We start from the raw sequence: 21715 nt of genomic DNA, 5'->3' as shown, positions 1-21715 counted from the left end.
ACCATGAATATGGGTCCCGCTGTGTCCAACCCAAACCACCTCCAGTTAGGTGTTAGATCTCCTGCATTAAGAGAGGCAGGTTAATGAGGAGAGAAAGGGAGCAGAGCAGAAGCAGGGGGTTGAGGTCGTGGAGATGAGTGAGGAGGAGGAGGAGAAAGAGGAGCAGGAAGAGGAACACGAAGAGGAAGAGGAAACAGCTTGTGGTGGCAGCCTTGCCCTTAGTCTTCTTTGGAGCCTGTGAAGGTCTTCAAAGCCTCCTGAAAGGATGGTTTCCTCTTGAAGGGTACAGGAGAGGAAGCAATAATGCACCCTGTAAACTCCTGGATGTGGCGGTGGAGCTGACAGGCCTCCATGGCTTCCAAAATGATTTTAACATGAGACGGTGTGGCCGAAGATGGATTAGTCTCTTTCGGCTCTGAAAATGTTGAATCCCTGTTTTTTTTTTTTTTTTTAAACAGAGGATTTCGGTCGGTGTTCTTTTGTCAGAGCCAAGCGGAGGTAAAGTTTGCTTGGCTCGGTGCCGAAGGTCAGCTGGAAATAGCGACAATACCTTACGCCAAAGATGTTAAGCTCGATACCGAAGACTATGTCTTGGCACTTTCTGGTGCCGAGCCAGAGGGCGGGGCATCCAAGCCTGTTTTTTGGAACCAGCCATGGCCTGGTGGCAGTGGTGGTCCAGCGACCTTGGAAAGGTGATTTTTCGCAGTTTAGAGGGGGTAGGGGGGGACGACGACACTCATTGGCTGCGCCAATGTCAACTTGTGGCTTTTGATGTCCGACTGGATGTCGGAGTCCTGGATGGAGAAGGCCTCCTCCTGGGTGTGATCCTCCCCGAAGATGTCCAGAGGATTCTGCACCATCTCCAGTAGACAAGCTTTTCGAGCACGAAGAGTCTTTTTTTAGTTGAAAGTTCTGCAGGCATCAGAGGTGGCTTCTTGATGGTCGTGGGAGAGGCGCAGGTTACACACTAGATGTTGGTCAGTGTGTGGGAATTTTGGGTGGCACTGAGGACAGATGCAAAACTGCACCCATTCCATCAGCACAGCTGTTAGACCTGAGAGCCTTAGGGTTGTCACTCCTCACTTTCTGCCTGCCTCCCTCCACTTTTTGGATACTGTTTTTGCTGGTTTTAGGACTCTGCGCACTTTACCACTGCTAACCAGTGCTAAAGTGTATATGCTCTCTCCCTTTAAACATAACATTGGATCATACCTGACTGGATTACTTAATTTACTTGCAAGTTCCTAGTAAAGTGCACTATATGTGCCCAGGGCCTGTAGATTAAATGCTACTAGTGGGCCTGCAACACTGATTGTGCTACCCACTTAAGTAGCCCCTTAATCACGTCTCAGGCCTGCCATTGCAAGGCCTGTGTGTGCAGTTCCACTGCCAATTCGACTTGGCATTTAAAAGTACTTGTCAAGCCTAAAACTTCCCTTTTTCTACATATAGGTCACCCCTAAGTTAGGCCCTAGGTAATCTATAGGGCAGGGTGCTGTGCAGGCAAAAGGCAGGACATATACCTGTGTAGTTTACATGTCTTGGTAGTGTAAAACTCATAAATTTGTTTTTGAACTACTGTGAGGCCTGCTCCTTCATAGGCTAACATTAGGGCTACCATCATACACTGTTTGAGTGGTAGCTGCTGATCTGAAAGGAGGAATGTCATATTTAGTATGGCCAGAATGGTAATACACAATCCTGCTGACTGGTAAAGTTGGATTTAATATTAATATTTTAGAAATGCCACTTTTAGAAAGTGAGCATTTCTCTGCACTTAAATCCTTCTGTGCCATACAATCAACGTCTGGCTAGGTTCAGTTGACAGCTCCCTTGTGCATTCACTCTGACAAACCTCAAACACAGGATGATCAGCTTCACTTGCATGCATCTGCATACTGAACGGGTCTTCCTGGGCTGGGAGGGTGAAGGGCCTGACACTTACATGTCAAAGGACAGTAGCCTGCCCTCACACAAAGGACTGCCACACCCCCTTACTGGGACCCTGGAAGGCAGGATTTAACTGAAAGGGGACCTTGTGCACTTCTAAGACACTCTTTGAAGTCTCCCCACTTCAAAGGCACATTTGGGTATTTAAACAGGGCCTCTGCCTTTACCAACTCAGACACTGCCTGTAGAAGTGTATATGAACCAGAACCTTCATCCTGCCAAGAAGAACTGCCTGGCTGCCCAGAGGATTCACCTGAATGCTTTCTGTGAAGGACTGCTGCTTTGCTGTTGCCCTGCTGCTCTCTGGCTGTGCTGACAAGTGCTCTCCAAGGGCTTGGATAGAGCTTGCCTCATGTTCCCTGAGGTCTCAGGACCTCAAAGACTTCATCTCTGCAAGAAGAGCTCCTTGTGCAGCGAAAAGCGATGCACAGCCTGCCAGAAACAACTCGCAGCCTACATCACGGTGAAAATTTCACCGCACACTGAACGACGCAGCCCAACTTCGCAACAAGAAGATCGATGCAGCGCCAGCGTAACAACCGGAAATTTGACGCTCTGCCCAGTGGATCGACGCACAGCCGAGCCGGAACAACGCAGCTCAACTTCCAGAGAGGAATAGACGCAACACCAGCCATGGGATAGAAATTTCTACGCAACGCCCATCAGATCGACAGCCCCTGTGACTTCGTCCTGTCAGCACTGGGAATTCCACGCATCATTCCCAGGGCGTCCGAAAACCCCGCAACCCGAAGAGGATCCAAGACCGAGCACCGGAAATCAACGCAAAGCCTTCCCTGGGTGAAAAATAAATGACGCATCGACCTGTGCGGCCCGAGAAATCGCCGCACACCTTCCTGTTTTCCACGCATCTCCTCCTCTGCGGTTCCTTGCAGAAATTTTGAACGCAAACCAGGTATTTTGTGCTTGCAAGAGACATTTATTGATTTTGAGAGACCAGAGACACTTTATATCATTTTTACAGTGATCTCAACATATACTTATTGCATTTTAATCGTTTTGACCTGCATCTTATCAGATAAATATTTTATATTTTTCTTAACACGGTGTGGTGTAGATTAGTGGTGTTCCACTGTGTTACTGCATTATTTATTGCACAAATACTTTACACATTCCCTTCTAAGTTAAGCCTGACTGCACAGTGCCAAGCTACCAGAGGGTGGGAACAGGATAATTTGGATTGTGTATGACTTACCCTGACTAGAGTGAGGGTCCTTGCTTGGACAGGGGGTAACCTGACTGCCAACCAAAGACCCCATTTCTAACAACAGCATACTAGTCGGTGTTGCGTGTTGAGGTACACCCGAACGGGCGAGAGCACCCCGGAGGGCGTGCGTTCAGTACTTAGATCGACAGAGTGAGAAGAGTGCGAGAATTTGAGAAAAACGCAATCGAGAAAAATACCGTTGATGGAGCAAAAGACAGAAAGGTTTCCAAACCAGATCAACGGGAAGACAAAGCGAAAAGACACGCGTCCCAATCCGACAGCAGAGAGAAAATCTAACAAAGGAGTCAATGCCCATTCGCACTATCACCGAGAAGGAGGAGTCTTTGAAGAAAAACAACTTGAACATTCCGAACCCAGCACTAGATGACAGGAGTACGCAGACTATGTGTATCTACAGCCACACATTATCGAACACATAGTTTGTATTGGTGCACAATGAGATCAAAAGAGGTACCTGTGCTTGAACCCCCTAATGGTGATGTATTTAGAAATGCTCCGGCAAAGAGGTGTGCAACCACCTGAGCAGTGAAGGAGCAAATACTTTTGCAGCTCATGTTTAAGTAATACTTTAAAGATTTGTATTCACTTATTGAAAAAGTATGGAACCTGTACAACATATGCTTGTTTATTCAACACCTACACCATCACATAATTTAAACATATTGGCTGGCCATGAAAGCTTCAATCTTGGTTTGGACATTTACAACATGGCTGTGAGTCACCTGAAAATGTACACCTTCTGATGCACGATATGGGGAAGAAAAAGAAAAAAACAAAAAACAATATGCCTCCAACAGTCATATTGAGCCAAATTATACTTGTTACATCAGGAGGCTTATAACAATTAAAAGATATCATTTTAAAATTTCTTGAGTAAAGGCAAACTTTGTACTCAATATAAATAGCACTGTTGATCAGTCAGATTAATAAACCTTTCTAGAATGGTGCAAAGGAGCTTTTATTTATAATAAGAAATCAAAGTACTGACTTACGTTGATATTTTGTAATTGGAGCCTCCGAACTGTATAATCTGATTTTATTTCTTCAGACAATAATTTCACGCAAAGTCCTGTTTCTCGAAATGGCATGATTCCCTGTTCTGGTAATGGCCAATACTGTTCACACTTAACCTATGTTGCAAACAGAAGTTCATAAATTATTATGTGTATTCAAAAGAGTAATTACTTTACTACAGACACTAATACATACACATACAATGAGTGCTGCTAATATGTAGTGATGACATGTTCGACAAGCTGCTTCTGGGCTAGCTGCTCGCCCTGCAGATAATAGAGCAGTAACAAACATCTAATGAACACACCTCTTGTACAGAGTCACCTCTGGTGGGCAGCTGTACTGAGGAGAACCCACATTGGCTATGGTATGGGGTAGAGAATTTGGACAGGCAACCCTGTCGTGAAGAGAAAGGGTGCCATGTTTGATGGGTGGCGCTTGGCCATCATGGGTGCTGCACAATATGTGACCTGGGGAGAGATCACAGCATGACAGCGATTAGTAGCCTGTGTGGCGCCACTACGTCAGTACCAACATGAACCTGGATGAGAACAGACACTCTGCTAAAGAGCATCGCTGGCTAATGGAGGGCTTATAACACAGCACTGAACCCAAACTAGCAACAACATTCCCTGGGTGGGTGATTGGCGATTACATGAGTGCTGCCACTTTCTCTCCCCTTCTTGTCTCCCCATCCCTCTTCTGTTTGTGGTAGTCCCATCCATGCCTATACTTAGAACGAAAGCTGTGGGCTAGAAGAAAATAAATAGTGGTGGTGCCTCCTCTTTCCTACAAATCTGAAGTGTTTGCAATGTCAATGGTGATGGGGTGGCAAATCTACATGGTGTGAGCTGGGTGCCTGCAACCCCACATCCACATTCCAGCTTCAGGTTGGACCGCACAGAGCTTTGAGAGGCCTTCAAATTGGACTGATATACAGAGGTCCTCAGTGTACAGAAGACAACTGAACGATCCTAAGATAAACTGTTAGTTACTGCTCCAGGGACCACACTGCTGTCTGTACACAGTTGATATTTTATTGGCCACACTTACCTTCTTCATACATCCTCAGCCTTCTACCCCAGCCAAGCTGAGGCACCCCTCTGTACAGGCAAGGGGAGGAGCACAGTGAGCCTACCACCTTACTGTATACATGCGGTTGTGAGGTAACAGGAGAACTCTCAGCACTGTCAGCTGGAAGGCAGAGTCTGTGGACCTGAGAAGGACCTCTATTGTTGTAAACTGGGTCAACTGACTATTTCACTTCAATTAATATTGATAGTCTATTAAAGTGATCTTCAATAAATGGAAGAAGTCTTAAAAATAAGTGGGGTTTGTGAACTGGCATTAACATGCCTTGCACCACTGACTACTGTGATGATGCTTTTCCGCATAGTCACTGTAAAGATAAGATCAACAAAACTCACTGTTGCCCTGCTGTGTCCCTATTACCTAGGCCACTTGATGATGCCTATTGTGAACGCCTTCATACAGATGCAGATATCAATGCCCAGATGACAATAAATGTGTCAGATTCATGAGTAACTGCGGAGAAAAGATTGATGCAGTGGAAGTTGAGGTTAAGATCTGACGAATGAAAACTAAGCAAGCATTTTGGGAAGATCAAATCACAAGTGGCTCAGTTGACACCAGGGGGATCAACCCTCCCTTCCCCCCCAAAATAAAAAAAAAACAAATTAAAAACATGAGGGACCACATCAAGTACCCTGAAAAAAAGGGCTCCAGTGAAGGAAAACAACTTCAGATACAGTTTCCTCAGTAAGTCTTTTGGAAAGGTCTAACAACGTAGAATAGAGCTCCTCTTAGGAAGTGACACACAAAAACTGTCACTCCTAAAGGTCTAGCCATGTTCATCTATGGTGAGTTGGCTCACAGAACCCCAATACCCCCATCACTTATGTTGAGAACAGCCAAACTCCTCAATTACACAAACATTTAACAAGTGACACCCCTAGGCCCCACTGGCTTTGAAACAAACCACGTTATTGTGGCGTCCTCCCCATCCGGAGTATCAGCCAATGACTATACAACATGGAGCTATAAATCACACGTCTTAATTCCTCTGCGTGTACCGGTGAGCTCCAACATTCTCATCCAAGCTTTTATTACATTTTATTCTAGCGATTACGTCACACTGCTATGTAGTCCGTTCAGAGCCAAAAGGGTTCCTTTATAAAAACAGGCAAGACACTACATCTCCCCATGTGATAAATAATTTATATATATATTTGTTTATGAGATCAGTAGACATATACACACATACATAGAAATATGTATGACTAGATCTCTTCCATCAATCCTCTTGGTGCTTTGATTATACGACCCGATCGGTTACTGGAAGCGGTCATCTTCAGTGTCAGATTGCCAAGGATGGTAAAAAGGCTGCAGCAGTCACTGAGTTTTTAGGGTCAGTCTTTCTTCTACCATTTCAAGTTGAAGCCTGATGAATCACAGGCCTAATCTGAGCGGTGTCTCTGGTAACAGACTTTCCAAGGCATCGAGCAACCACCATGTGTCCCCAGGTACACAGCACTTGGATCGGTTCAGCATCATAGGGAGCATCAGATTTTCTTAGGTGCATCTCTTGGGCAATCATCAAATCTCCTTTTCTGAACAAGAGGCCCTTTGCATGTCGCCTCTTGTCTGCAAAAAAAACTTTCATTTTCTGCTTGTTAACCAAGTCCCTTGTACAAATCATTCTCGTTTTGGTCTCTTGTTGGTCCATTGAGGTAACTTGTTTGTCATTGTTCTCCCTAACACCAAAGTCGCAGTACTTTTGCTTGTGTTGAAGTGGGTTGTTGAAAGATAAGCTCGTAGAGTATAATTTAGTACTATTTTCAAATTGAGTTTATCAAACGTTTCAAGCTGCAATGCTTTTGTTAATGTACTCATAGAATGCTCAACAAGTCTATTATCCTAAGCCCACAAAAGTGCACTCTTGAGTTCAGATGTTCCAGGAATTCTTTAAATTCTTTACTCTTAAAGGGTAGGCCAATGTCAGACCTCACAATGGTCGGAACACCCCATGTTGAAAAGATGCCATCAAGCTTTTCAATGACTCGTTCGCGAGTCAAAGATGAGAGATCTTCAACCAACAATAAACGTGAGTATTAATTTACAAGCACAATTAGATGAAGTCTTATCAAGTGGACCAAAGTAGCCGATGAATATTCTCTCCCATGCTCGGACATGTTGATTAACATTGGTAGAAAGGCAGTTGCATACATGACAGGCCTCAAGTTCCTTTTCAACACTTTCATATAAGTATGGAAACCAAGCTCTGTCTCGGAGAGCTCTCTTTGTGGCGATAATACCACAATGTCCTTTGTGAACCACTTCAATTACTTTCTGTTGAAGACTCTCCGGAATCGGGATTCTCAACCCTCGCAGTATAACTTCTTCCTGAGTTATGGACAACTCATTCTTGACATTTTTGTATTTTTGATTTTCACCATCATTGGTGAGAGGCTGATTGTGTTGGTTCCATGACTGACACGTAAGTATGTCTTTATCTTCAGTAAGTCACTATCATGGCTCATGGCAGTGATAATCTGGGCTAATGAGATAGCAGTTGGTGTACTTGACTTGGCTATGAAATTAATGTATGCTTTAGTCATCTTGGATGGAGTACTGTGACCTTGTATAGGTACTCTTGAGAAGTAGTTAAAAGGATTCTGATCCTTTCCTGGATGATGCACAATTGTATAATTGTATTCTTCCAATCAGAGTCCTCATCGTTCAATGAGAGGGGGTGTATCTTGGCTTTGGATTGCCAAAGATGTTCAGCAAAGCTTGATGATCAGTTACCATTGCAAAAGATTATCAGTACAGGAATACATGGTAATGTTCACAAGCCCATACCACAGCCAAACTTTCTTTCTCAGGTTGTGAGTAACCACATTCTGTTTGAGACAAACTTCTACTAGCATAGACCACAATATGCTGTTAAGCATTTGGACGTCCACCATGCTGCGCAAGGATAGCACCTACCCCGACCGGGCTAGCATTTACTACAACCTCTGTATGAAGCTTTGAATTTAAGTATGCCATTTCAGTAGCATTTTCAATGGTGTGTTCATTTATCTAGAAACTTCTCTCACATTCTTGTGATCATAGAAAGGAAGCATTTTTCTTCATAAACTCTCAATGAAGCACTAAGAGTGGCAAAGTCTTGTATGCACCTTGAAGTAACTGCCCACACCTAGAAAAGAACGTCCCACTAACTGTCTGCATGGCTTGGACCCCTCCCAATAACACAAGTTATCAACAGTTCATCCATGCACATTACTTATTCCTTTTACTTAGGACATTTTAGGGCTACAGGTTACACTGGGCCATTTGACATGCTTGAATATACTTTACCTGGTCGACATAGTCACATTTGTTTTCTTTCTCAACAACTATTGCGTGCATTACTCAATGATATGACCTGCTTATTATGAATCTGTATCTGTTAATAGATCTTTGCTTGTTTGTATACAAGGTCCCTGTTAACTGTAACACTGTCACAATGCAATTTGTGCCCTTTCAACACTCAGTTAAAGGAAAGAAAAAACAGCCAATTGAAACATCCTGTGGTGGATCAGCATTTCATGCAGCTTGTACTTTTGCAGGACCAGGTGCCATACCTCCATTAGAGAAGATATGGCCAAAGATGTTTAGTTTTTGTCTTGTTGAACTCACGCTTGTCCGCATTAAAAGTCAATCCTGCATCACTGAGTAAACAACATACTTGTGTGAGAGATCTATTGTGGTCCTTCTGTGTAGCTCTGAAAACAAATATGTCATGGCTATAACTGGATGCATGGCCTTATATGTTGAATGACATACTGAAAAGGTCTTGCAGGCAATGATAAACCAAAACGAAGTCTCTTGTATTTTAACAAACCAATATGTGTAGAAATGTTGTAATGTTCCTGTAAATTTATTTGAGTTGCAACTGATGACAATCGAAATTTAAATAAAGGCAAGAAAAGACCTTTGCACCACTCAAATGCATTATGTCAGCAATGTGTAGACCTGGATAGTGTTCTTGTTTAATTGCCAAGTTTGCCTGATGCATGTTAATGCAGATGTGTACAGCTCCTTCACATTCGTTTTTGGGCACCACTATTATGGGAGAAGCCCACATTTTTGATCCAGTGGAACACTCAGTAATATCATGCTTAAATAACGATTCAAGTTCTTTTTCAACAGACTCTTGTAATGAAAAGCAATTGGTCTATGACTACGAGCAACAGGACGGACATCCTCATTAAAATGCAGGTCTTCTTTTATAGCCTTAAGCTTTCCTAAACCATGAAACAACAAAGGGAATTGACTTACAATTTTGTGGTGAGCATTCATGCTGTAATTCACAAACATCATTCCCATCTCAGCAGTCGTAGTGAAAATGAGTAAACAGGCTTACACTGTATCTTGAAGCACGTCTCAGTGCTTGTACCTTCATTTTCTTATGTTTCACTTTTACTACTAATTAACTTTGACTCTTTATGGGTGTAGATGCAGCCCAAGTACACACTTTGGTCTTTGCTGGCACAAGCTGCATTAATGGAGATAGTTTAATGTATTTCTCTTCCAGCATTAGGGTTATCGATGCAAGACTGTCAATCATAAAAGATACGGAACACCCCTTTATTTTCAATGTAATTTTTGGACAGTGTTTGTATGAATTAGCTGCTTTGGCATGACGACTTTTGACTGACATTTTGTTCCCCCCACGTGTCACCAGTCCAACATGCGCACCTTTTTCTGAAGTAAACACCAACAAGGCACAATCGCTTTCTTCACTTTCACTTGTTATTCGAGACTGATGAACTGTTTGAGGATGATTTAAATGATCAGTTTTGTTTAGTATCAATCTGTCTCAACTGATGCTACCGCTTGGCCTTGTGGGAATGCGTCAAATGTTGCTTCTGGAATGTTCTGGCAGGCATTTTGTCTTTTGTGCTCTACACACCACCACAAAATGGTTCTCTTTGCCACAGCCTTTACATATACGCTCAACGGAGAGACACTTTCCATCAGGTGAAAACAAAAATCCACATCTCAAACTTAACTTCTTTTGAAGTATAGACATCACTTTGTGTCCTTAAGTGTTCTGCTTCGGATTACTTATCACCACTCCTGACTGACTCATTTTGGGCACCTCAAGCAACCACGTCAGCAGCTTGTCTCTCAGCATGTTGCTCAACTCTTGCAGCAATCAACAGTCGCTCCAGACTAAGTTTCTTTCAACATTCATCATCAGAATGAATCTGAAAAGCATCCACTAATAACTCTAAGGTGCATAGCTTTTTCACCATTAAATTAATTGAACTTCGTGTTATATGAGTGCATCAAATCTTTCCACAAATTCATTGATAGTTTCATCATCTGACTTTGACTGAAAATGTATAATTATCAACGTCTGGTACTGGATTGAACTTGAGATTCAAAGTACTTTTAATCTGACGATAAATGACTTTGTCCGTTCTTTGCATTTTCTTTATGACTTCTTTCACACCATTACCAACAAGACTTTTGAGATGCTTGATAATCGTTCTGTTATCAGTTTCTTCAAGTTTTTTGGCAGTTTTGAAAGGTGGTGGTGGTTTTAAGGAGGTGGGAGCACTGTATACTAGTGTGAAACTTACTGACGTTGAAAGTAGTGCGCTCTTTGACGATGTCAGATTATCATGTCTATGCAAACATTCACTAGATTTTTTTGATGTGTGGGCCTCAGGACTGCCTAACATTAATTGGAACTGTGTCTTCTCTCTTAGCTGGCATCCTAAAATTTCACAAATCCAACAGTTGCTTTTTGAAGACCTATGAAGTTGTTCTGAGCTCCAATCAGCAGCTTAGTGGGCAACTGCTTCAGGCATGATCAGCTATGGAAGCACAACCCTAAGCACTTCTTAAGCCACTTCATTGAATGCTGTAGCACAGGGACTCTTTAGCAGGCTCGGTAATATGAAAAGAGTGACGGGTCTAGCAGAATGTTGGAATGACTACTAAGAAAAAACAAACAAATTTACACTGACTGCACTGGGGGACTCCACGGTAGGGTAGAAGGCACAGTATACGCACAGGGAATAATCTGAATACTATACCTCTTTATATTCCTATTCACAACATCGTGGTTTTATAAATCTTACATCTTTCTTGGGAAGGGTCCCATGCTTTAAACACCCACACTAGAAAGTAGAAAAGATTTAGATGCTCGACAGAATAAATCTCAGTGACACGAGAAATAGATGGTCTTTTGCCCCTGTGTTGTACATTACTTTTGACAAGTTATTACTACTGTGATGTTTAGATAAATATAATTTTCTTCTGCAAAGGAAGGTTACCACCCTTAGCCAGAGGAGCACTAGTGGTGGTGATTCACAAGCTGGAACATGACTTTTTGAACTAAGACTCACATCAACCTTTACTGAGGCTGAACTCGGATTATAAAACACTAGCAAAGATATACACAAACGTTATTGGCTGTGTTCCCATCTTTGGTCTATACTGACCAGAGAGGTTTATACTACGTTGCAGCACATCATCCAACTTCTGCTTTTAATTTCTTGTAAATGGTCCTCTAGATGAATGCTGCACGTATACAAGGGTAACACTAGACATCGAGAAAGCATACGATACTCTAGGCTAGGACTATTTGTACAAAGCGCTGAGGGCTGTAAATTCTGGACTGCAAGTCATGCAATGGATACAACTACTGCACACTAGTCCAACAACAAGAGTCCGCACAGGTGGAGTGATTTTTGACAGCATGGTACTGGACACGGCTGTCCACTATCTCCTTCACTTTTTGCTCTGACCATGGCATGTCAGACAGCGAGTGTAGTGTATGAATGAACAGAAAGGCTTGATAGTGCTTAGTTCCTCGCACACTATTTTGCTATAGACTGGTGATCTCCTTCTAGACCTTGGCAACCCCTCAGAGACTTACATTCCAACACCAGTCTCACTGAGAATGTTGCTACCGTGTTCGATTTAAAGATCGACAGGAAACAAGTCTGATCCATTTTCTTAAAAGAAACACTCAACTAGGTTGTTTTCAAAAATATCATATTTGACATATTAAAATACTTGTTTTTGTAGGATTTACCATCAAAACGAATTGTATGAGGGCAATCTATTCTGAGTTATGTAGGCACTGCAGGAATACATATCAACTGGAGGTGCCCACAACAGCTGGGGTCAAATGGCTGCCGTGCTTTCTATACTTCATCAATTTAGCATTAGTGATACTAATAAGGTTCTATAAGACGTTAATTGACATGGAATGGAGGCAAGTTAAGAACTGCAGTTGAAAAGCTGACACTACTGCTATCCAAAGGTGATATGGGTTTCCCAAACCTTAAAAAAGGTATAGAGGATACCGATATCACTGATTCAGGGACACTTAGGTGAAGGGTGTACGTTCATTACCATGCAGAGCAATGGGCTGTGGTCTGGAGACAACTGGGGCTCTCTGCAGTTTATAAAAATGAAACAATAGTAACAGATTAATAAAATGCATATAAATAAAGAAGCAAAACATAAAATTGAAAAATTTAAAAACATTCTATAAATGTGAAGGAATTTGAAATTAGAGGCCAAAAATTAAATTGGTATTTCAGCTTGATTTATGGTAGCAGTGCAAGTGCATCAAACTAAATATAATATGGGTGATGGGTGGCCTCAAATGAATTTAAAAAAGCTCTAATGTTACCATTTTTTATATATTTGTTTATGAATTAAATATTGTATTTTGTTTTTACGAATGCTGGTTTATTAATTGTTATAAATTGTTTGTCAGTTCAAATTATCGAAATTGCTTATGCCAGAGTCCTTGGATTCCAATATCTCAGTTGGTGGGTGCTCAAATTCCAATATTGAGTCAGTTGGGGGTCACTGGATTCTAGTAATGACTACGTTGGTGGTCCACAGAAGTCAAAATATTAAGAATCACTGACGCAGGGGACTTTTCTGTCCTAATAGCATTTGGTTAAGTGCTAATGGTCAGTGTTCGCATGAAGCCCTGGCAGAGGAGGTGCAAAGCCTGCTGTTTTGTTTCTGTGGGTTTTCACCAATAAAGACACTTAGGTTGCTCTGTCTCGTGTCTTAATACAGGCAATAAGCATCACTTATAGAACCAGCAAACCAACAATTCTTGTGTTGTTTTGGCTGTTTACCATCTTTCATACTTTCCTGCAGGGTTTTCATAATCATCATATGTATTTAGGAGTGCTGATGTGCCAAGTTCGGAGCTTCTTCCTACTCAGCTGCCTTCAATAGTTGGGTGCAAGTCCCACCTCTTCCTGTGTTGAAGCAGTTAGTCATGTGTGCACCCCATCATCAATGGAAATCCGCTCAACATAATGAGCTTGCTTGTCAAAAAACTCATGATGGATAAGCCTGTTGTGCATGACAGTGATGCACACATCATTTAAGCCATGAAGTACCACAAGTACTGTTAGCCTGGCAGTAATTGGTGATGCATATACCCTTATGAAATAAAATCAAGGTACTACTTTTTTTTTTTAAAACAGATCTTATATTCTAGTAACCCAATAAGGTTTCTGAGCTCACTATTTTATAAGTGTCTGAATGTGACTGTTCCATTAAGCTTTATCAACTAGTAACTGGTCAGGAGCAAACCAAATATATAAATGGCAATTTCAAAGTGGATGGTTAGCTCTACATTTCCGACTGTATTAATCATTTGTTATATGTAGCTCCAAGCACCTTCTGTGAATAGACGGTGTGTATTCAAGGAGTCTAGATAATGCTACGGTGAAGCACACACCAAATTCACTAGCAAGCACCGTGTAAGTTCTACACTTTTGTTGTTTTTCTAAGGAAACGCACACCAGCTGAGGATGGAGTTGCATTTGATTCTTTCGGCTGCAGTTGCCCATTTAGTGTGATAATTGCATTAAGATCTTTAAATTGTGCCGAGAAGATTTCCATTTAGTTACCTGCTTCATTCTTAGTTTCTTCTCTACTCTGTACTTTGAAATTACCATGGTGGGAATTCTCCACTGTTGTCCCTGGACTCCCCATATGAGCTGCCAATGTGCTGTAAAGACTGGTTGAGGGCTCATTAAGCAGGAAGGAAAAATGGATTTTGGATCATTATTTATTGAAAAGTAACAAAAAATACTTGAACACTCATCAGCGTGCATGCCAAGTGAAGGACTGGAATCCAATGAAAAGAGGGAGGAAGTGCAATATTTTTGAATTTCAGAATATTATTTTCAAAGGCGCAGAGGAAATCTAATGAAACGTGTGAAAGCAATAGCGGTGTCTTCCAAATATGAATGTTTCATTTATCAAGTAATAACAGATCAGTTAGTGGTTCACTATTAAAACAAGGAAAATCAACAGAAACTCGTTTCTTTTAAGAAGTAGACTTTAACAGAAGCTCAATAGTACTGACTATTCACAGGCGGAAGTAATAGTTGTTTGGAAAAATCCTAATGATGCGCTGTGTGATTAAATCAAATCAAGTACGTTTACCCAATAGGAGTGTGGAAATTTAAAGATGTAGCTCCACTAATAATGCTACTTTCAAGTTTTATCCAGCTGCCAAAGAGACATGTTGTGCTAGTGGAATTGTGGGCACTTCGTGAGTTTGTATGAAGTTTAAGAATTCAGAATAAGTCATTATGAAATTCAAGGTGTCCTTCAGGAGAATATCAGCAATTTGGTGCTGTACACCAACAGTGTAGAAGTTCAGACCACTAAGAACCCTGTTGCTCAAGTGTTGACTGGGGATGTACCGTTACATCTTCTAATGGATTCAGGCGTTTGTATGTTTATCATTACACATGTTGTGCGAATATATATCGCAACTGAATCATTTCAAGGGTCCAAAGAACTGATGGGTGTTTTTGATGGGTTTATTTCACTTAAGGGTTGTGAAATAGTTAGAAACATCTGTGTTAGATTCAAAGGAAAGGCCATCTGAGAGACGGCATATTAAGGTATATTTAATGCTCTACTACCAACTGGGAAGAAGAGGCTATAATGAAAATGTCACTTACCCAGTGTACATCTGTTCGTGGCATCAGTCGCAGTAGATTCGCATGTTCTGCAATAGCTCGCCATCTGGTGTTGGGCCGGAGTGTTACAAGTTGTTTTTCTTCGAAGAAGTCTTTCGAGTCACGGGACCGAGTGACTCCTCCTTTTGTCTCCATTGCGCATGGGCGTCGACTCCATCCTCGATTGTTTTTCCCCGCAGAGGGTGAGGTAGGAGTTGAATTGTAGTAATAGTGCCCATGCAATGGAGTGACTAAGTATGCACTTATTTAAGGTTGAGATGATACATATATAAATAATTGAAGGTAACTTCCAAACTGCTACAGGCTCCCGGGGAGGCGGGTGGGCACATGCGAATCTACTGCGACTGATGCCACGAACAGATGTACACTGGGTAAGTGACATTTTCAGTTCGATGGCATCTGTCGCTGTAGATACGCATGTTCTGCAATAGACTAGTAAGCAGTTATTTCCCCAAAAGCGGTGGATCAGCCTGTAGGAGTGGAAGTAGTCTGAAATAATGTCCTTAATACAGCTTGACCTACTGTGGCTTGTTGTGCGGATAACACGTCTACACAGTAGTGCTTGGTGAATGTGTGAGGCGTAGACCATGTGGCTGCCTTACATATTTCTTGCATTGGGATGTTTCCTAGAAAGGCCATGGTAGCACCTTTCTTTCTGGTTGAGTGTGCCCTTGGTGTAATGGGCAGCTGTCGTTTAGCTTTAAGGTAGCAGATTTGGATGCATTTAACTATCCATCTGGCTATACCTTGTTTTGAAATTGGGTTTCCTGCATGAGGTTTTTGAAATGCAATAAAGAGTTGTTTAGTCTTTCTGATGTTCTTTGTTCTGTCAATGTAATACATTAATGCTCTTTTGACATCTAATGTATGTAGTGCCCTTTCAGCTACGGTATCTGGCTGTGGAAAGAACACCGGAAGTTCCACTGTTTGATTTAGATGGAACGGTGAAATAACCTTTGGCAAAAATTTAGGATTGGTCCTTAGGACGACTTTATTTTTGTGTAGTTGTATAAAAGGTTCCTGTATAGTAAACGCCTGAATCTCGCTTACTCTTCTCAGGGAAGTAATGGCGATGAGAAATGCCACCTTCCAGGTTAGGAACTGTATGTCGCAGGAGTGCATGGGTTCAAAAGGTGGACCCATAAGTCTAGTTAGGACAACATTTAGGTTCCATGAAGGAACAGGTAGTGTTCTTGGTGGTATAATTCTCCTAAGGCCCTCCATGAATGCTTTAATGACTGGTATTTTATATAGGGAAGTTGAATAGGTAGTCTGCAGGTATGCAGATATTGCTGCAAGGTGAATCTTAATGGAAGAGAAAGCTAGGTTAGATTTTTGTAAGTGAAGCAAGTAACCCACTACATGTTCTGGAGTTGTGTGTAATGGTTGTATTTGATTAATATGGCAGTAGCAAACAAACCTCTTCCATTTACTTGCATAGCAGTGCCTGGTGGATGGCCTTCTTGCTTGTTTTATGACTTCCATACATTCTTGGGTAAGTTGTAAGTGCCCGAATTCTAGGATTTCAGGAGCCAGATTGCTAGATTCAGCGATGCTGGATCTGGGTGTCTGATCTTTTGGTTGTGCTGTGTCAACAGATCTGGCCTGTTGGGCAATTTGATGCAGGGTACCACTGATAGGTCTAGCAGCGTTGTGTACCAGGGTTGCCTTGCCCAAGTTGGTGCTATCAATATGAGTTTGAGTTTGCTTTGACTGAGTTTGTTTACCAGGTAGGGAAGGAGAGGGAGAGGAGGAAAAGCGTAAGCAAATATCCCTGACCAGTTCATCCATAGGGCATTGCCTTGGGATTGTTTGTGTGGGTATCTGGATGCGAAGTTTTGGCATTTTGCGTTCTCCCTTGTCGCAAACAAGTCTATCTGAGGTGTTCCCCAGAGTTTGAAATAAGTGTTCAGTATTTGGGGGTGAATTTCCCATTCGTGGACCTGTTGGTGATCTCGAGAGAGATTGTCTGCGAGTTGATTTTGTATCCCTGGTATAAACTGTGCAATTAGGCGAATTTGGTTGTGAATTGCCCAATGCCAAATTTTTTGTGCTAACATGCTTAACTGCGTGGAGTGCGTCCCTCCCTGCTTGTTTAGATAATACATTGTTGTCATGTTGTCTGTTTTGACGAGAATGTATTTGTGAACTATTATTGGTTGGAAAGCTTTTAGTGCTTGAAAAACTGCAAGAAGTTCTAGGTGATTGATATGCAGTTTTGTTTGATGTACGTTCCATTGTCCTTGTATGCTGTGTTGATCGAGGTGTGCTCCCCACCCTGTCATGGAAGCATCTGTTGTTATTACGTATTGTGGCACTGGGTCTTGAAAAGGCCGCCCCTTGTTTAAATTTATGTTGTTCCACCACAGAAGCGAGAGGTAAGTTTGGCGGTCTATTAACACCAGATCTAGAAGGTGACCCTGTGCTTGAGACCACTGTGATGCTAGGCATTGTTGTAAGGGCCTCATGTGCAGTCTTGCGTTTGGGACAATGGCTATGCATGATGACATCATGCCTAGGAGTTGTAATACCATCTTTGCTTGTATCTTTTGTGTTGGATACATGCGTTGTATGATGGTGTTGAAATTTTGAATTCTTTGTGGACTTGGAGTGGCTACTCCTTTTGATGTGTCTATTATGGCTCCCAGGTATTGTTGTACGTTGCGTGGCCGAATCTTGGATTTTGTGAAATTGACGGTGAACCCTAGTTTGAAGAGGGTTTGTATGATATGATTTGTGTGATTTGAGCACTCTATTAACGAATGGGCCTTGATTAGCCAGTCGTCTAGATATGGGAACACATGTATTTGCTGCCTTCTGATGTGTGCAGCGACTACCGCTAGACATTTGGTAAAGACTCTTGGTGCGGTTGTTAATCCGAAAGGCAGTACCTTGAATTGGTAATGTATTCCTTTGAATACAAACCTTAGGTATTTCCTGTGCGATGGGTGAATTGGTATATGGAAATAAGCATCCTTGAGGTCTAAAGTTGCCATGTAGTCGTGCAGCTTTAGCAATGGCAATACTTCTTGTAGTGTGACCATGTGGAAGTGGTCTGATTTGATGAAAGTGTTGACTACTCTGAGGTCTAGGATTGGTCTCAGTGTTTTGTCCTTCTTTGGTATCAGAAAGTACAGTGAGTAAACTCCTGTGTTTATTTGTGTGTTTGGCACTAATTCGATTGCATTCTTTTGCAATAGTGCCTGCACTTCTATCTCTAGGAGATTGGAATGGTGTGTTGTTAAATTTTGTGCTTTTGGTGGTATGTTTGGAGGGAACTGTAGAAATTCTATGCAGTAACCATGTTGGATAATTGCTAGAACCCAAGTGTCTGTAGTGATTTTCTCCCATGCTCTGTAATAATGACCTATTCGTCCCCCCACTGGTGTTGTGTGGAGGGGGTGAGTGACATGTGAGTCACTGTTTAGTAGTAGGGGTTTTGGGGCTTTGGAATCTTCCTCTATTTCTAGGGAATTGCCCTCCTGTATATTGTCCCCGAAAACCTCCTCTATACTGTCCTTGGTAACTGGACGGTGTGGCTTGTGAGGTGCTGGCTTGTGTGCTTTGACCCCGAAACCCCCCTCGAAAGGGCGTTTTACGGAATGAGCTGTAATTCCCTCTGCTCTGCGGGGAGTAGAGTGCGCCCATGGCTTTGGCAGTGTCCGTATCTTTTTTGAGTTTCTCAATCGCTGTGTCCACTTCTGGACCGAACAGTTCTTTTTCATTAAAAGGCATATTGAGAACTGCTTGTTGAATCTCTGGTTTAAATCCAGACGTTCGGAGCCATGCATGCCTTCTGATAGTTACAGATGTATTAATTGTCCGTGCAGCTGTATCTGCAGCGTCCATGGAGGAGCGGATCTGGTTGTTGGAGATGGCCTGTCCCTCCTCAACCACTTGTTTTGCCCTATTTTGGAAGTCTTTGGGCAGATGTTCAATGAGATGTTGCATCTCGTCCCAGTGGGCTCTGTCATAGCGCGCAAGTAGTGCCTGGGAGTTCGCGATGCGCCACTGGTTTGCAGCTTGTGCTGCGACTCTTTTACCAGCTGCATCAAACTTGCGGCTTTCTTTATCTGGGGGTGGTGCATCTCCAGATGTGTGAGAGTTGGCCCTTTTCCTAGCTGCTCCTACAACAACAGAGTCTGGTGGCAGCTGTGTTGTGATGAAAGCCGGGTCTGTAGGAGGCGGCTTATACTTTTTTTCCACCCTTGGTGTGATTGCCCTACTTTTGACCGGGTCCTTAAATATGTCTTTTGCGTGCCGGAGCATAGCAGGGAGCATAGGCAGGCTTTGGTAGGAGCTGTGGGTGGAGGAGAGTGTGTTGAACAGGAAATCATCCTCGACCTGTTCTGAGTGGAGGCTTACGTTGTGAAATTGTGCTGCTCTAGCCACCACCTGAGAGTACGCGGTGCTGTCTTCTGGTGGAGATGGTTTTGTAGGGTATGCCTCTGGGCTGTTATCTGACACTGGGGCGTCGTATAGGTCCCATGCGTCCTGGTCTTGGTCACCCTGGCTCATGGTGGTGTGAGCTGGGGAGTGTGATGGCGTTTGTGCTGGTGAAACGTTAATCACGGGCGGAGGAGAGGGTGGTGGTGTAACTCTTTTCACCACTTTTGGTTGTGGTGCTTGTTCCGTCTGGAACTCCAACCTTCTCTTTCTCCTAATGGGGGGAAGGGTGCTTATTTTTCCTGTCCCCTGCTGAATGAAGATACGCTTTTGCGTATGGTCCGCATCAGTTGCTTGTAGCTCTTCCTCAAACCTATGCTTCTGCATTTGGGAGGTTAGCGAGTGCTCTTCTGTATAAGAGCCTGAAGCTGGGTCGCTTGCAGTTTGTTTCGGCGTCGAAACTGTGTCTGCGTGTTTTTTCGGCTCCGAGGTGACTTTTTTCCTTTTCGGGGCCGAAACCTCTCGGCGTCGATCTGTTTCGGTGCCGCTGTCTCGGCGTCGAGCCGTGTCCACACCGGCATCTCGGTGTCGAGGCTTGTCTCCAGCACTTTCTCGGTCCCGAGAAGGCTGCGTGCCGGTGTCTCGACCGGAGTCGGACGATCTCGGCACTGTTTGGGCCTTTTTCGGTGCCGACGGTCGGTCACCGATTTTATGGGTTGAGCCATGGCCTGGTGGCAGTGGCGTCCCCTGGGCCTTGTAAATGTTTCTTTGTGTGGTTTTCGACGTCTTACTCACGGTTTGTGTATCGTCGAATCCTTCGGAGTCTGAGTCTTGGATCGAGAAGGTACCTTCCTCTTCCTCGAACTCCCGTCGGGCTGTCGGTGCGGACGCCATTTGAAGTCTTCTGGCTCGACGGTCTCGGAGTGTTTTTCGGGACCGGAACGCACGACAGGCCTCGCAGGTGTCTTCGCTGTGCTCAGGTGACAGGCACAGGTTGCAGACCAAGTGTTGGTCTGTGTAGGGGTATTTATTGTGGCATTTGGGGCAGAAACGGAACGGGGTCCGTTCCATCGGCGTTCTTCAGCACGCGGTCGGGCCGACCAGGCCCCGACGGAGGATCGAAAAATTACCCCGAAGGGCACCGGAGCTCTTCGATCTTCGATGCGGTGTTGAATGTAAGTATGCCGATCCCGAACGCAACAATACCGACGAAAATCTTCCGAAATTAACTATTTTTTCTGTTCCGAAACTCGGAGCGACAGGAACACGTCCGAACCCGATGGCGGAAAAAAAACAATCGAGGATGGAGTCGACGCCCATGCGCAATGGAGACAAAAGGAGGAGTCACTCGGTCCCGTGACTCGAAAGACTTCTTCGAAGAAAAACAACTTGTAACACTCCGCCCAACACCAGATGGCGAGCTATTGCAGAACATGCGTATCTACAGCGACAGATGCCATCGAACATAACTTTCCAAGAGTTAACTGAGGCTTTATGTAAGCAATGTGTGTGTGCTGTGACTAAAGGTAGTCTGAAACAGTCTAATGTGGAGTTAACCTTTTGATGTGCTGTCAAACTCAGGATTGTCTTAAGGTGTGTGTAGCACGACTGTCAAGGAGGTGGTTAACAAGTATCAGGAAGGTCCGTGAGTAATGGTGAGTAAGCGGACAAATGTTGAGTTTAGCATCAAACTGAACAATAACATTATTCCTGCAAAGCACAAACTACACACAGTCACCTTCAGAATTTAGAATGAAGTGTCACAGGTAATTAGCAAGTTGTGAGAAGATGATGACAATGAAATTATAGACACTTATGTGGTCCTGCCTCAGACAGATGTGGTACAAATACAGAAATATTAAGTTAAGGGTGTGTGTCGATTTATGGTCACTTAAGCCACATGGGGTGACTTACATCCTCTTCCCAGAATTGATGATTTATTGGCTAGTTTTGATAATGCCAGCAATTTTAGCAAGTTGGACTTCAGTGGTAACACAATCTCATGATGAGTGTAGCTTAAGTCTTGCCACCTTACATATTTTGTAACGTTTGATGGTAC

At 43.1% G+C, this 21715-nt stretch overlaps 1 protein-coding gene across 1 annotated transcript in view; it reads right to left on the bottom strand.

The window, feature by feature from the left end:
• Positions 1-21715, bottom strand: part of PTPN2 (protein tyrosine phosphatase non-receptor type 2) — a 323265-nt gene that overhangs the window by 159572 nt on the left and 141978 nt on the right. The window contains exon 5 of the mRNA XM_069219931.1: positions 4189-4326. Within this exon, the coding sequence (XP_069076032.1) occupies positions 4189-4326 (138 nt within the window). The remainder of the gene's footprint in view (positions 1-4188; positions 4327-21715) is intronic.

The sequence above is a fragment of the Pleurodeles waltl genome, chromosome 2_2 (assembly GCF_031143425.1).
Source record: "Pleurodeles waltl isolate 20211129_DDA chromosome 2_2, aPleWal1.hap1.20221129, whole genome shotgun sequence".
Taxonomy (NCBI): Eukaryota; Metazoa; Chordata; class Amphibia; order Caudata; family Salamandridae; genus Pleurodeles; species Pleurodeles waltl.
Note: the sequence above shows the minus strand (reverse complement) of the source record. Positions and strands in the feature narration are given on the sequence as shown.